The following is a 13,686-nucleotide window of genomic DNA, read 5'->3' on the forward strand; positions in this document are numbered from 1 at the left end:
CCCGCTTCTGTTTTGGTAAAAATCTGAGATGGACCTGGAGAAATGTAATCATTCTCAAATTTATACACAGAGCTACGGATGCAGGGCCTGACCATGCTGTACATTAAAAAAATAAAAATTATGGTTTTAACCATGTTTTGAGGCTATAGAGTGTTTGTTTACATTTACATGGTTTACAAAGTTCGGAGTAAAACAAACCTCTATTTTGGGTTTTGATGGGGTTGAACTGAGCTCATGCGGCATTTATAAGTTATCACTTATGCAAAATCTGGTAACTTGATACAGCACTAACTTCAATGACATCTTATTTTGACATTGCATTGTTTTTAGCTGTATAGATAATGTACACTGCTCAAAAAAATAAAGGAAACACTTAAACAACACAATGTAACTCCAAGTCAATCACACTTCCGTGAAATCAAACTGTCCACTTAGGAAACAACACTGATTGACAATACATTTCACATGCTGTTGTGCAAATGGAATAGACAACAGGTGGAAATTATAGGCAATTAGCAAGACACCCCCAATAAAGGTGTGGTTCTGTAGGTGGTGACCACAGACCACTTCTCAGTTCCTATGCTTCCTGGCTGATGTCTTGGTTACTTTTGAATGCTGGTGGTGCTTTCACTCTAGCGGTAGCATGAGACAGAGTCTACAACCCACAAGTGGCTCAGGTAGTTCAGCTCATCCAGGATGGCACAACGATACGAGCTGTGGCAAGAAGTTTTGCTGTGTCTGTCAGCGTAGTGTCCAGAGCATGGAGGCGCTACCAGGAGACAGGCCAGTACATCAGGAGACGTGGAGGAGGCCGTAGGAGGGCAATAACCCAGCAGCAGGACCTCTACCTCTGCCTTTCTGCAAGGAGGAGCACTGCCAGAGCCCTGCAAAATGACCTCCAGCAGGCCACAAATGTGAATTTGTCTGCTCAAACGGTCAGAAACAGACTCCATGAGGGAGCACATGAACTACCTGAGCCACTTGTGGGTTGTAGGCTCTGTCTCATGCTACCGCTAGAGTGAAAGCACCGCCAGCATTCAAAAGTGACCCACCGCCAAACCAGTCATACTGGAGGATGTTGCGGGCAGCAGAACGTTCTCCACGGTATCTCCAGACTCTGTCACGTCTGTCACGTGCTCAGTGTGAACCTGCTTTCATCTGTGAAGAGCACAGGGCGCCAGTGGCGCCTCCATGTGCTCGCCAGAGGCAAGCCTGACTGCCATTAGGTACCGAGATGAGATCCTCAGACCCCTTGTGAGACCATATGCTGGTGCGGTTGGTCCTGGGTTCCTCCTAATGCAAGACCTCATGTGGCTGGAGTGTGTCAGCAGTTCCTGCAAGAGGAAGGCATTGATGCTATGGACTGGCCCACCCGTTCCCCAGACCTGAATCCAATTGAGCACATCTGGGACATCATGTCTCGCTCCATCTACCAACGCCACGTTGCACCACAGACTGTCCAGGAGTTGGCAGATGCTATAGTCCAGGTCTGGGAGGAGATCCCTCAGGAGACCATCCGCCACCTCATCGGGAGCATGCCCAGGCGTTGTAAAGAGGTCATACAGGCGCGTGGAGGCCACACACACTACTGAGCCTCATTTTGACTTGTTTTAAGGACATTACATCAAAGTTGGATCAGCCTGTAGTGTGGTTTTCCACTTTAATTTTGAGTGGGACTCCAAATCCAGACCTCAATCCATGGGTTGATAAATTTGATTTCCATTAATAATTTGTGTGATTTTGTTGTCAGCACATTTAACTATGTAAAGAAGAAAGTATTTAATAAAAATATTTCATTCATTCAGATCTAGGATGTGTTATTTTAGTGTTCCCTTTATTTTTTGAGCAGTGTATTTTTGATGTTTTCAGTGTGTTTTGAAAACTTTCTGGAAAAACAAAATGGTGCACTAAAATGACAAAGTTGAGTTAACTGATTAACTATGACAGCCCTAATAGGAACACACACATGGCTTATCCGCTCTCAGTCTCATAACCCAAAACAAGTTGATCATGTGAATACATACATGATTTAGCTATATTTATGTCTCTAAGGTGGCCAATCACAGTAACAAGAGAGATGTATTGCTACCCTTGTTTTACACAGTGGTTACCCCCCGAGTTTAGGCTCTGGCCAGGTCCAAGTCGAGCTAAATCAGGTGAAAACCTCTGTGTCAAACTACAGGCCTCGGCCGAGGATTCCAGTTGAATTATTAAGTTGATTCATTTTTCAAACAGTTCATATCCCTATGGCGGAGCTCAACACTCCTTGGTCAAAACAATATTGGTAAAACCGAAAAAGGGTAGCCTGGAATCCAAATTGAACATATCATTTTTGTTTCACCATTGTTACACTTCACTGATTCAGTCTGGCCATTCATTCATTGAAACAATGTTTACCTATATGTTTAATGAGGGGCATTATGCAAAATGTGTCAGCAATTGCACCCCCTTCAACCAACCAGATGACCAAGACTTTAGGCATAATTAATAAATCAGTAATTGACCACGTGGGATTTGGGGCTAAATCAGAGGTAGATTTTTTTTTGTGCAATATTATTACATTCACTCGACACAGATACAGTACACTTAATAATATTACAAAATTATGTTCACGTAAAAAAGGGTTTCATCAATTGTTTGTTTTTACATGAAGTCTAATCAACAATTTTCAACCTCATTGGTAGGCAATTTGATAATGAAACACACTGAAACACAGACTCTGCTTTCTCATACCAAAACAGGTGGCTATTCAAAGTTAAAATTGCAACCATGAAAAACTGTCATTTGGAAGAGCTCATGAATTTAAAAAATAAATAATATTACTCTGCACATTTTTAAGTCATGCCCCACTCTGTCCTTGACAGTGTTTTAATGAGGTTTAGGAGGGCATGTCATTTTTTGAATGGTTTTCCACGGTTGCCCCGGTGCCATGCCCAGTTGATAATCACCCCAAAGGTGCCGTGCACATTTGATAATCACCCCGATAATTGCCTCAACTGAACCTAAACTATACCAAAACTAATTTCACACATATAACAGATGAAATAAATTAAAGAAAGTATGATGGGGGAGAAAGAGGGGGAAAAAGGGGGAAAGTGGGTGAGTTGATGAGCGAGGGGAGGTGAACGATGCATAATTGGGTAATCACCAATTGTGAATGAAGAACAGGGTGACCCATTCTATTGTATTGATCTATTCTAATTATAATCTCAACATGGTAAACCCTAGATCAGTCGACCGAATCCAAGCAGTCCTATCTGTCTACTCTGCCCATCTCGGAGTACAACAGTGAGAACGTGCGTAATTTACAATGGCAAGAAGATCAAGATGATTGGATGCACATACTGTGTTAGCGATGCTACAAAATCTGAATGAAAACAATTCAAATGGTCGGAAAGAAATTAATCATGACATCTATGATGATTATTCTTTTGATTCTGAGCCTCAGCCTGAATCTACAGGGCCTTCAGAAAGTATTCATACTCCTTGACATATTCCACATTTTGTTGTGTTACAGCCTGAATTCAAAATGGATTAACTACCAGTGGTGGAAAAAGTACCCATACTTGAGTAAAAGTAAAGATACCTTACTAGAAAATGACTCAAGTAAACGTCACCCAGTAAAATACTACTCGAGTAAAAGTCTAAAAGTATTTGGTTAAATATACTTAAGTATCAAAAGTAAAAGTATGAATAATTTCTAATTACTAATATTAAGCAGACACGTTTAATTTGTTTAATTTACAGATAGCCAGGGGCACACTACAAAACTCAGACATCATTTACAAACGAAGCATTTGTGTTTCATGAGTCCGCCAGATCAGAGGCAGTAGGGATGACCAGGGATATCTTCTTGATAAGTGCTTGAATTGGAAAATGTATGGAGTAAAAAGTACATTATTGTCTTTAGGAATGTAGTGAAGTAAAAGCTGTCAAAAACATGAATAGTAAAGTACAGATACCCCAAATAACTACTTAAGTAGTACTTTAAAGTAGTTTTACTTAAGTACTTTACACCACTGTTAAATATCCCATAATGACAAAGTGAAACCACATTTTTAGAAATGTTTGCAAATGTATTCACACCCCTGAGTCAATACTTTGTAGAAGCACCTTTGACAGCAATTACAGCTTGGAGTCTTCTTGGGCATGTCTGTACTGTCAGCTTTGCACATCTGGATTTGAAAATGTTCTCCCATTCTTTTCTGCATATTTTCTCAAGCTCTGTAAAGTTAGATGGGGAGAGGCAGTGAACAGCAATATTCAAGTCTTTCCACAGATTTTCAATGAGTTTCAAGTCTGGGCTTTGTCTAGGCCACTCATGGACTTTCACATTCTTGTTTTAAAGCTTTCCAGCATTACTTTGGCTGTATGCTTGGAGTCATTGTTCTGTTGGAAAGTAAATCTCTGCACCAGTCTAAGCTCGTTTGCGCTCTGAAATAGGTTCTCGTCAAGATTTTTCTGAATTTGTCTCCATTCACTGTTCCCTCTATACTTACCAGTCTCCCAGTCCCTGCTGCTGTAAAGCATCCCCATAGCATGATGCTGCCACATGCTTCACAATAGGGATGTGTTAGGCGGGTGATGAGCTGTGCCTGGGTTTCTACAGACATAACACTTTGCATTCAGACCAAGGAGTTATATTTTTCTCATCAGACCACAAAATCTTTTGCCTTATGCTCTTGAGTTTTTCACGTGACTTTTTGTAAACTCCAGGCGTGCGGTCATGTGATTTTTTTTCTCAGGAGTGCCTGCTGTCTGGCCACTCTCCCATAAAGCCCAGATTGAGGAAGTGCTGTAGAGACTGTTGTCCTTCTGGCAGGTTCTCCCATCTCAGCCAAGGAACTCTGTAGTTCTATCAGTGGTCATTGGAGTCTAGGTCACCTCCCTGACCAAGGTCCTTCTTGCCCATTTGCTCAGTTTGTTCGGACTGCCACTCTAGGCAGACTCTGGGTAGTTACATTTTTTTAAATTTCCCAATGATGGAGACCACTGTGCTCTTGGAAACTTTCTACATAGTAGAAATTGTTTTAAACTCTTCCCCAGATATATGACCTATGAACAGTTCCTTGGACTTCATGGTATAGTTTCTGCTCTGACATACACCTTTCCATATAAGGTCCCACAGTGCATCTTTCTAAATCATTGTTTGGACACAAGTGGACTCCAATGAAGTTGTCGTGACATCAAGGAAAATCAAAGGAAATTGGATGCACCTGAGCTCAATTTGTAGTGTCATAGGAAAGGGGTGTGAATACGTATGTAAATTTGATATTTCTTTATGTAATTTTCAATAAATATGCCAAAATTCTAAAAACCTGTTTTCAATTTGTCATTATGTGTAGATGGGTGAGCATTTACTTTTATTTTAATCAATTTTGAATTCGGACTGTAAAGAAACAAAAATGTGGAATAAGTCAAGGGGTATGAATGTTTTTTTTACATACAGTTGAGAAGTTCTCATTTACAGCTGCAACCTGGCCAAGATAAAGTAAAAGCAGTGTGACACAAACAACACATAGTAATACATGGAATAAACAAACGCACAGTCAATAACACAATAGAAACATCTATATACAGTGTGTGCAAATGAGGTAAAAATACTTTCTGAAGGCACTGTACAGCCCCGAGACCTTAGCGCAACAAAGTCAGAATGGTGCGCACTGTGCAGGTGCCAGCGTCACCACCAAATGAAACGGTGAGATGGGGGCGAGGAAGGCATGGCACTGTTTAGATAGAACAAGCCGGTGACAATGCTGCGGACGATTATCAGCACAAAATCCTATCACTGAGAGAGCAGACCCAAAGCAAAAAACAACATCAGCGACGTACTCACCAGCTTTCATTATGTGACATGGACATGCTCCATCTGATGCCATTACGTGAAGATACACACCATGTACGCACGGGCTGACAGTAATGGACTATTTTTGAGTACTGTCATATTCACACTTATTGTATGTTCATTATGCCACCATTAATGATTGTGTGCTGATTTTCACTGTTTAACAAGCACACTCGGCGCTTGATTTTTAGGCTACTGGGGTTTTCATCATTTGACAGCGTGTCTAGGTGGTTAGTTTTTATTTATTTTGTCTTTATAAAAATAAGCTGTTCCCGCATTCCTACACATATGCTTTCTGTTTCAGAGTTGTAACAAAGGCACTCCACAAATCAAATTCAACACTTGAATTATTCTTTTTTTTTTTTTTACATAAACTAATGAAAATTCTATTGTTATTTGAAATATATTTTTCATATTCTAAATGTTACCTTCATCAACCCAACCAAACAATCGTTTTTGTGTAGCATATACCCTCAAGGCCAAGCGGTTCTCGTGTTAAATATGTATTCAGACTATAATGGTCAGGAAATACTTACTTTCCCAGGGTCGTCTTTAGAGCGAGGCACTTTGAGAAAACACTTGTTCAGGGACAGATTATGCCGTATTGAGTTCTGGGAGAAAAGAGAGAGAAGAGGGGAGATAGACATGTTTTCATTAACACAATCATAACAGCATAGAAAATAATACATTTTTCAATACATAAAATGTAGAGGACCAGCAGATTTTTACTTGGTCTGCATGAGTAAGATTAAATATTATACTTTTGCGCAAACTACCAGACAACCACACCCTCCCAGGCACCTGTTAGTATTGAAGAAGATACAGTCAGTACCTGCATTATCTATTAATTCACCATGCTCTATTGTTTTACAGTTCAAGTAAAGTTGAATGGCCGGTTTGCCGGATGCAGAGTATGCCTCCATTTAAAACTGCATTGAAGTCTAAGACTCAGCTTAATCTGGGTCTGGGAAAAACTATCCAGAACTGTATTAGGTGGTTAATTATGCAATGGAGACATTTGTGATTTAGCAGTCTCAAACTAAAGTAATTCCATGGCTAGCAGCCCTAAATAATTGTATAGTGAAAATCCATGGAGATAAGAGCCTCTATCAGTCTGTCTGACTGTAGCTCCTCTACCATACAGTAAAGCTCCAGTACACCTGGCCTGACATGAACTGTGTTCCCCCTCAGGGCTCCTCCACTCATCTGGAGCTCCTAATTAATACCACTGGGGAGCGGAGAAGAGATCTCCCTCTCTCCCTCTCTCCCTCTCTCCCTTTCCCCTCTCCCCTCCCTCTCCCTCCCTCCCTTTCCCCTCCCCTCCTCTCTCCCTTTCCCTTCCCCTCTCCCTCTATCCCTTCTCCCCCCTTTCCCCTCTCTCCCCCTTTCCCCTCTCTCCCTTTCCCCTCTCTCCCTTTCCCCTCTCTCCCTTTCCCCTCTCTCCCTTTCCCCTCTCTCCCTTTCCCCTCTCCCTTTCCCTTTCCCCTCTCTCCCCCTTTCCCCTCTCCCTCCCTTTCCCCTCTCCCTCCCCCCTCTCCCTCCCTCTCCCTCCCTTTCCCCTTTCCCCTCTCTCCCTTTCCCCTCTCCCTTTCCCCTCTTCCCCCCTCTCCCTTTCCCCTCTCTCCCTTTCCCTTTCCCCTCTCTCCCTTTCCCCTCCCCTCCCTCTCTCCCTTTCCCCTCTCTCCCTTTCCCTTTCCCTTTCCCCTCTCTCCCTTTCCCCTCTCTCCCTTTCCCCTTTTCTCGCTCTATCCATACGCTTCTCTCAATATCCCTTTCTTCAAAAGGATCTCTTCATTTGCTCTCCATCCTCTCTCCTACTTTTCAATCTATCTCATAGCCCATGGTCAGAATATGGCGGAGGAGAATACAGCAAGCTAATGCAAAGAGTCATTACCTGACAAATACATGAATAATTAATTTATGCCCATGGCATCCTGCTGCACTGTTTTTTCAAAGAGGTCAAACCATAAACCAAAACATAGAACAGTTGCAGGCAGATGCCACACACACACACACACACACACACACACACACACACACACACACACACACACACACACACACACACACACAGAGAGACAGATATCCCTGTATAAAAACCACCAGGCCTCTCACTCACAAGACCACGTCTTTGTCTAGTACTCCCAGTGGTGCTACCATGGGTCCCCCAGAAGAGAGATGTAGACGGCTGAAGACTGAGAACATCGCTCCACAATGACGACTCTTTACCAGTTACTATAGTAAGCCCTGCCAGCTGTATATGGCCATAAACCAATGGAGAGCCGTTACCACGGCAGAGATAGTGCCTTTCTCACTGAATGGGCTGAATTTGTCATAGCTCGATGCGATGGCATTGACAATAATGCACTGAGTGGTTGCGACGTGAACGGAGCTAATGCGATTCGCTCCCGCGTCCACCCACTCGTTTGATGGCGTTGGATGATTAACAAGCTTATTGGGCACAGCTGGGGCTTTGCTGCTGCCCAGCGCTAAATTAATCTCATTGGAAGGCGGCATACGGTGGAAAGGAGGTTGTCAAATTTGACTTCCTACTTCCTTGTTCTTAGACGATTTGGGGGATTTGAAATTAGACGGTTTACTTTGCCTTAAGGAGGCAGGCATTTTTATATAATCATTGTGGCTATTATTAGTAAGCGCTCTGCTTTAGTAATAACGCACAGGCTTACGCTGAATACATGACATGAGCCAAAATCTGGGGTTTCAGAAATGCATAGAAAAAGAGAATGAGAGAGGTGTGCAGATCACTAGAGGGTATAGGCCGGGAGGTGACATAACCGTGCTGGAGATATTAGCTCAGAGTGCAATCTGTGAGGGTGCTGTTGGGGATGGAGAGCGTTTAACGTGAGTATGAGCACTGGATATATAGGTCAGAGAGTGTGATGTGTTGGCTATGGTGAAGATAAAGGGTCTAGATGAGATAGTGAGATTACAGGGAGATGTAGCCTAGCAAATACAGGGGATAAAGGTCAGACTGAAATAGTCCGTGAGATGGTGGTTAATGTTGAGGAAGATATAGGACAGGGTAAGTCACATGGATAATGTTGAGGAAGATCTAGGACAGGGTAAGACACGTGGATAATGTTGAGGAAGATCTAGGACAGGGTAAGACATGGATAATGTTGAGGAAGATAGGACAGGGTAAGACATGGATAATGTTGAGGAAGATAGGACAGAGTAAGACATATGGATAATGTTGAGGAAGATAGGACAGAGTAAGACATATGGATAATGTTGAGGAAGATAGGACAGAGTAAGACATATGGATAATGTTGAGGAAGATAGGACAGAGTAAGACATATGGATAATGTTGAGGAAGATAGGACAGAGTAAGACATGTGGATCATGTTGAGGAAGATATAGGACAGGGTAAGACATAAAGATGTTGAGGAAGATATGGGACAGAGTAATGGTTAATGTTGAAGTACTTATATGCCAGAGTAACATGTGTGGATAATGTTAAAGCTATGGGTGCAACAGAAATGACTTTAGGTCAGAAGGTGAGGTCTGCTGAGAAAGAGGGGACTGGGGGGTGGTGTGATAGGGTGTGTACAGTATAGGGAACTGCTGGGCTCTCACACAGACGGCCCTAGTCAGAAGCAATACTGAGGAGTGTTTGTTGTTCCACTAACTCTCCTGGAGTTTCAGCATGTTTGTCCTGGGGCTCCTAGGGGTCACTGCAACACTGTCACAGGGCGAGAGAGAGAGCGAGAGGATGAAACAGATTGAGATTGAGAGAAACAGAGCAAGAGAAACAAAGAGAGCGAGAGAGATGGTAAACAAATGGTTACGAGAGGATGAGGACACAGGCAGAGAGATAAGGATAGTGTTGGAAGAGAGAAGGGTAGGGAGTCTTGGGACGGGGAGATGCATTGTCACATCTAAATATCTCACGGGATCTAGAGACAACACCGGGACACCATAACTACAGGTCTAAGCAGAGACAGTGATCGACACATCCTGTATGAGGAGGGGGTTGAATACGACTCACTGCTTCAAATGCAACCAAATATCATTCCATTTGATGGAGCACCACCCCACCCTCTTAGTGCAGAATGGGAAGTCTGCTGTAACTGGAGCCCACTGTGTGAGTGATGGGCACAAAGAGATTTCAGGAGACTGAGCTGCCAGAGCTGCCAGTGTCCCTGGGGACCTGGCGAGGATCCGTGCGCACGCTGCATACATCTATATACAGACAAAACAGACACTATAGTGCAGCAAAGCATGTGCCGTTTTTCAGTGGAAATCTTTCAGTTTGTTGGTTTAATTTGAACATATCTGCTGGATTAACCTGACTTGGATTTGTAGGAAATTGATCCCAACTTTGGTTTTTCCAAGATAGTAGAAACTAGACATTGAATAGGGAAAGAGGCCAGCTGTAGGCCATGGCGACTGGCTCCTTCCAGTGCATATCAGACCCCGTGCTACAGCAAAGTGACTGGTCTTGTCAGTATCGGGTTTCTCTGTGGAGAATGGGGACAGGAGCACGAAGTGTTGCCAAAGCACATGGCTGTGTCCCAACAGTCTAAAATAGTAGGAGGTGTATATTCAACCGGCAGAACGAAAACTTAAGGTAAGGGTAGGGCTCCAGACTAACATTTTAAATTTGGTGGCACCAGCCCATGATTTGGCCACACCAACATTTTGCCATGGCGTCACGCAATAGAACAAATGTGCAATCATCTTCATTCACAGTGCTACTGAGATAGTATGGTTCAATAAATAACTTGTTTCATATAATATGTAGCAGGAATGGATCATTCAAGATATTTGTAACCTAAACCAGTGATTGTCATACATTTTGGATTGACAATCAGGCTCCAAAATCCTTTAGTTCAATACATATGAATTTGTTTACATATTTTTGTGTGTACTAATAACACAAACGGGCTAATTCACCATCTGACGAAGTGCAAACGCCTCTTTAGCTAGATCCCTAAATATTATATACTGCTAGTTAGCAGAGTAATTGATTTATTTAACACTAAATTGAATGTCCTAAAAAAAACTTTGCTATTACCCGATGATGACTATTTAGGCCTATGAAATCACTGCCAATGGCAGTCTCATGCTTCCTGTACTCCGTATCTCAAAGCCATACAAATGACTGGTTGTAAAACTGTGGTAGAACGCTCAAAATTGAGAGTTGCGATTTTACTGCACATTTTTTTTTTAATCTCAAGAGTTAAATCAACTCCTATGAAGTCAAATGTCACACTATTTTAGGTTTTATATGGTCCCGCCCTCATTTCGTGTTAAAACTACTCATGGTCATGGTGTTGATATTTTTGGAGTTAAAACGACACTAAATGGAGTAAATATTAAACTCTAAGAGTTGCTTAAATTTAACTCAAATTGCCTTTCTCCACTTTTCAAAGTCGTTTTTAACCCACTCCCGTGCAATTTTAGTATTTTCTGTGTTGTTTTGAATTAAGAATCAACTACAGCAGAGTACATTTCTCTTTCAGTTGACTTATTTTGAGTTATAAGGGTGTAAATGTCACGCCCTGACCTTAGAGAGCCGTTTTATTTCTCTATTTGGTTAGGTCAGGGTGTGATGTGGGGTGGGCATTCTATGTTTTGTTATCCAAGTTTCTTTATTTCTATTTTTTGGCCGGGTATGGTTCTCAATCAGGGACAGCTGTCTATCGTCGTCTCTGATTGGGAATCATACTTAGGTAGCCCTTTTCCCCTCATTTCATTGTGGGTAGTCGACTTGTGCTAGTGGCACTTTGCCTTTGTGAGCTTAACGATTGTTCATTTTGTTTCTTGTTTTGTTGGCGTCATTCCAAAATAAAATAAAATGTACGCTCACGACGCTACACTTTGGTCTACTTCCAACGACGGCAGTGACAGTAAAGCCTTATTTGAATATTTGTTAAGGTTTTCAATGTGATAAATAATGTTGGATGCCAACTTGCAGGAAAATACCTAGCACTTTTAAATTATTGCTCACAATGTGCATTTAGAATGTGTGTAAGAGTAGGGAAAAACTTACAATACATGAAGACTACCAACATCATGTAAATTGGAACAACCATCTCACTAATGATTGCTATAAATCCAACTATTTACAGACTGGATTAGTATAGAAAAATCTGTTTCTTATTTTTGTGTAGCATAAGATCAAAACCAATCAATGTTAATACAAAAACACAGACATTGAAACAAAAATAAAGAAATCTGCCTGCAACGGAGCATGCAGAGAAATATAATAATGAAGCTCCTCCCACATCTGTGGATAACTCCATAGATTTAACTCCCTGTCTCTGGTTACTTTTAATGGAGTTAAGTCCTCCATCCAAATGAACTCCAGTTATCAACACTAACTTGAGGGAGCATATCACTCCAGCGTTAAGATAACTCCCAGTAGAGTCAATTTAACCCAATTGTTTTTAAAACTGGTTTCAACTATACTTGATTTAATGAGTACGTACAGAAAGCTGAGGCCCGCCACTCTAACAACAGTTTCCCTGCTATTGCATTTTGAAATGCTGCCAATCAGAACACATTTTTTGTGTTCCCTCCTCAAGGCTCCCTCAAAGCTCGAAACAGGTACAGGGGCAACGAAACAGGTACAGGGGCAGCGAAACAGGTACAGGGGCATCGAAACAGGTACAGTGAAACAGGGGCAGCAAAACAGGTACAGGGGCAGCAAAACAGGTACAGGGGCAGCGAAACAGGTACAGGGGCAGCGAAACAAGCGAAACAGGGGCAGTGAAACAGGTAGAGGGGCAGCGAAACAGGGGCAGTGAAACAGGTAGAGGGGCAGCGAAACAGGGGCAGCGAAACAGGTACAGGGGCAGCGAAACAGGTACAGGGGCAGCGAAACAGGTACAGGGGCAGTGAAACAGGTACAGGGGCAGTGAAACAGGGGCAGTGAAACAGGGGGGGCAGTGAAACAGGGGCAGCGAAACAGGGACAGCGAAACAGGGGCAGCGAAACAGGGGCAGCGAAACAGGGGCAGCGAAACAGGGGCAGCGAAACAGGGGCAGCGAAACAGGGGCAGCGAAACAGGGGCATGGGAGGCAGCGAAACAGGGGCAGCGAAACAGGGGCAGCGAAACAGGTACAGGGGTAGTGAAACAGGGGCAGTGAAACAGGGGCAGTGCAAAGTTTTAGCCAACCCAAAAACATAACTTTTTTTTGTTCTGTTTTCCAGGTGTTCTTTAAAGAAAATACAAAGACGTTAAGGACAGTGAACTTATTAGAACACGTATAACATCTTAAGATATGATAAGACAAAATGCTTAAGTGATTAGTATTTTCCTTCAACTTTCTCAAGAGGCAATGATGCAGAGTTTGTCTACCACTTTGTGTAGTCGTTAGCAATGATGCGAATGACAACCATTTTCTGGTAGATGGAAAGGCTTTCCCAAAAACTCCTCAATTAAATGTTAACTACAAAAGTCGTCTACCTGTCAGAATGATATTATTATTATTTGCATCAATCCAGTGGTGATTTGTTAAGCAAACTCTGCCATCACCTGTGTTCTACTTAAAGTCTCTTGCTGGTACACACTTGAATTAAAGGTTATCTACACCCAAACATTTCCCAAAAATTCCTAGACCTCAAAAGTGGTCTCCTGATGTGGTTTAAGCAATGGTTGTGGACTTAGAACATCAAATGTAGTAGTTGTTCTATTTTTTTTAAAGTGTAATTTTGAGAGCGAAATCCTGTACTATTGGGAAGTATCTGAAACCTGGAAAAACAAAATAGAATAAACTGAATTTTTAAAGAAAGAAAATACAGAATTGGTCAAAAAATACAACAGATTTTATTGGGCCCTAAATATGGAATGCCTAAATAGTATATTTCATTAA

At 42.2% G+C, this 13,686-nt stretch overlaps 1 protein-coding gene across 2 annotated transcripts in view; it reads right to left on the minus strand.

Moving 5' to 3' along the window:
- LOC124031897 (forkhead box protein J3-like) overlaps positions 1–13,686 on the minus strand; it is a 99,023-nt gene that overhangs the window by 32,901 nt on the left and 52,436 nt on the right. For both annotated transcript variants that reach the window (XM_046343690.1, XM_046343691.1), the window contains exon 4: positions 6,382–6,456. In XM_046343690.1, the coding sequence (XP_046199646.1) occupies positions 6,382–6,456 (75 nt within the window). The remainder of the gene's footprint in view (positions 1–6,381; positions 6,457–13,686) is intronic.

Source organism: Oncorhynchus gorbuscha, linkage group LG03 (genome assembly GCF_021184085.1).
Source record: "Oncorhynchus gorbuscha isolate QuinsamMale2020 ecotype Even-year linkage group LG03, OgorEven_v1.0, whole genome shotgun sequence".
Taxonomy (NCBI): domain Eukaryota; kingdom Metazoa; phylum Chordata; class Actinopteri; order Salmoniformes; family Salmonidae; genus Oncorhynchus; species Oncorhynchus gorbuscha.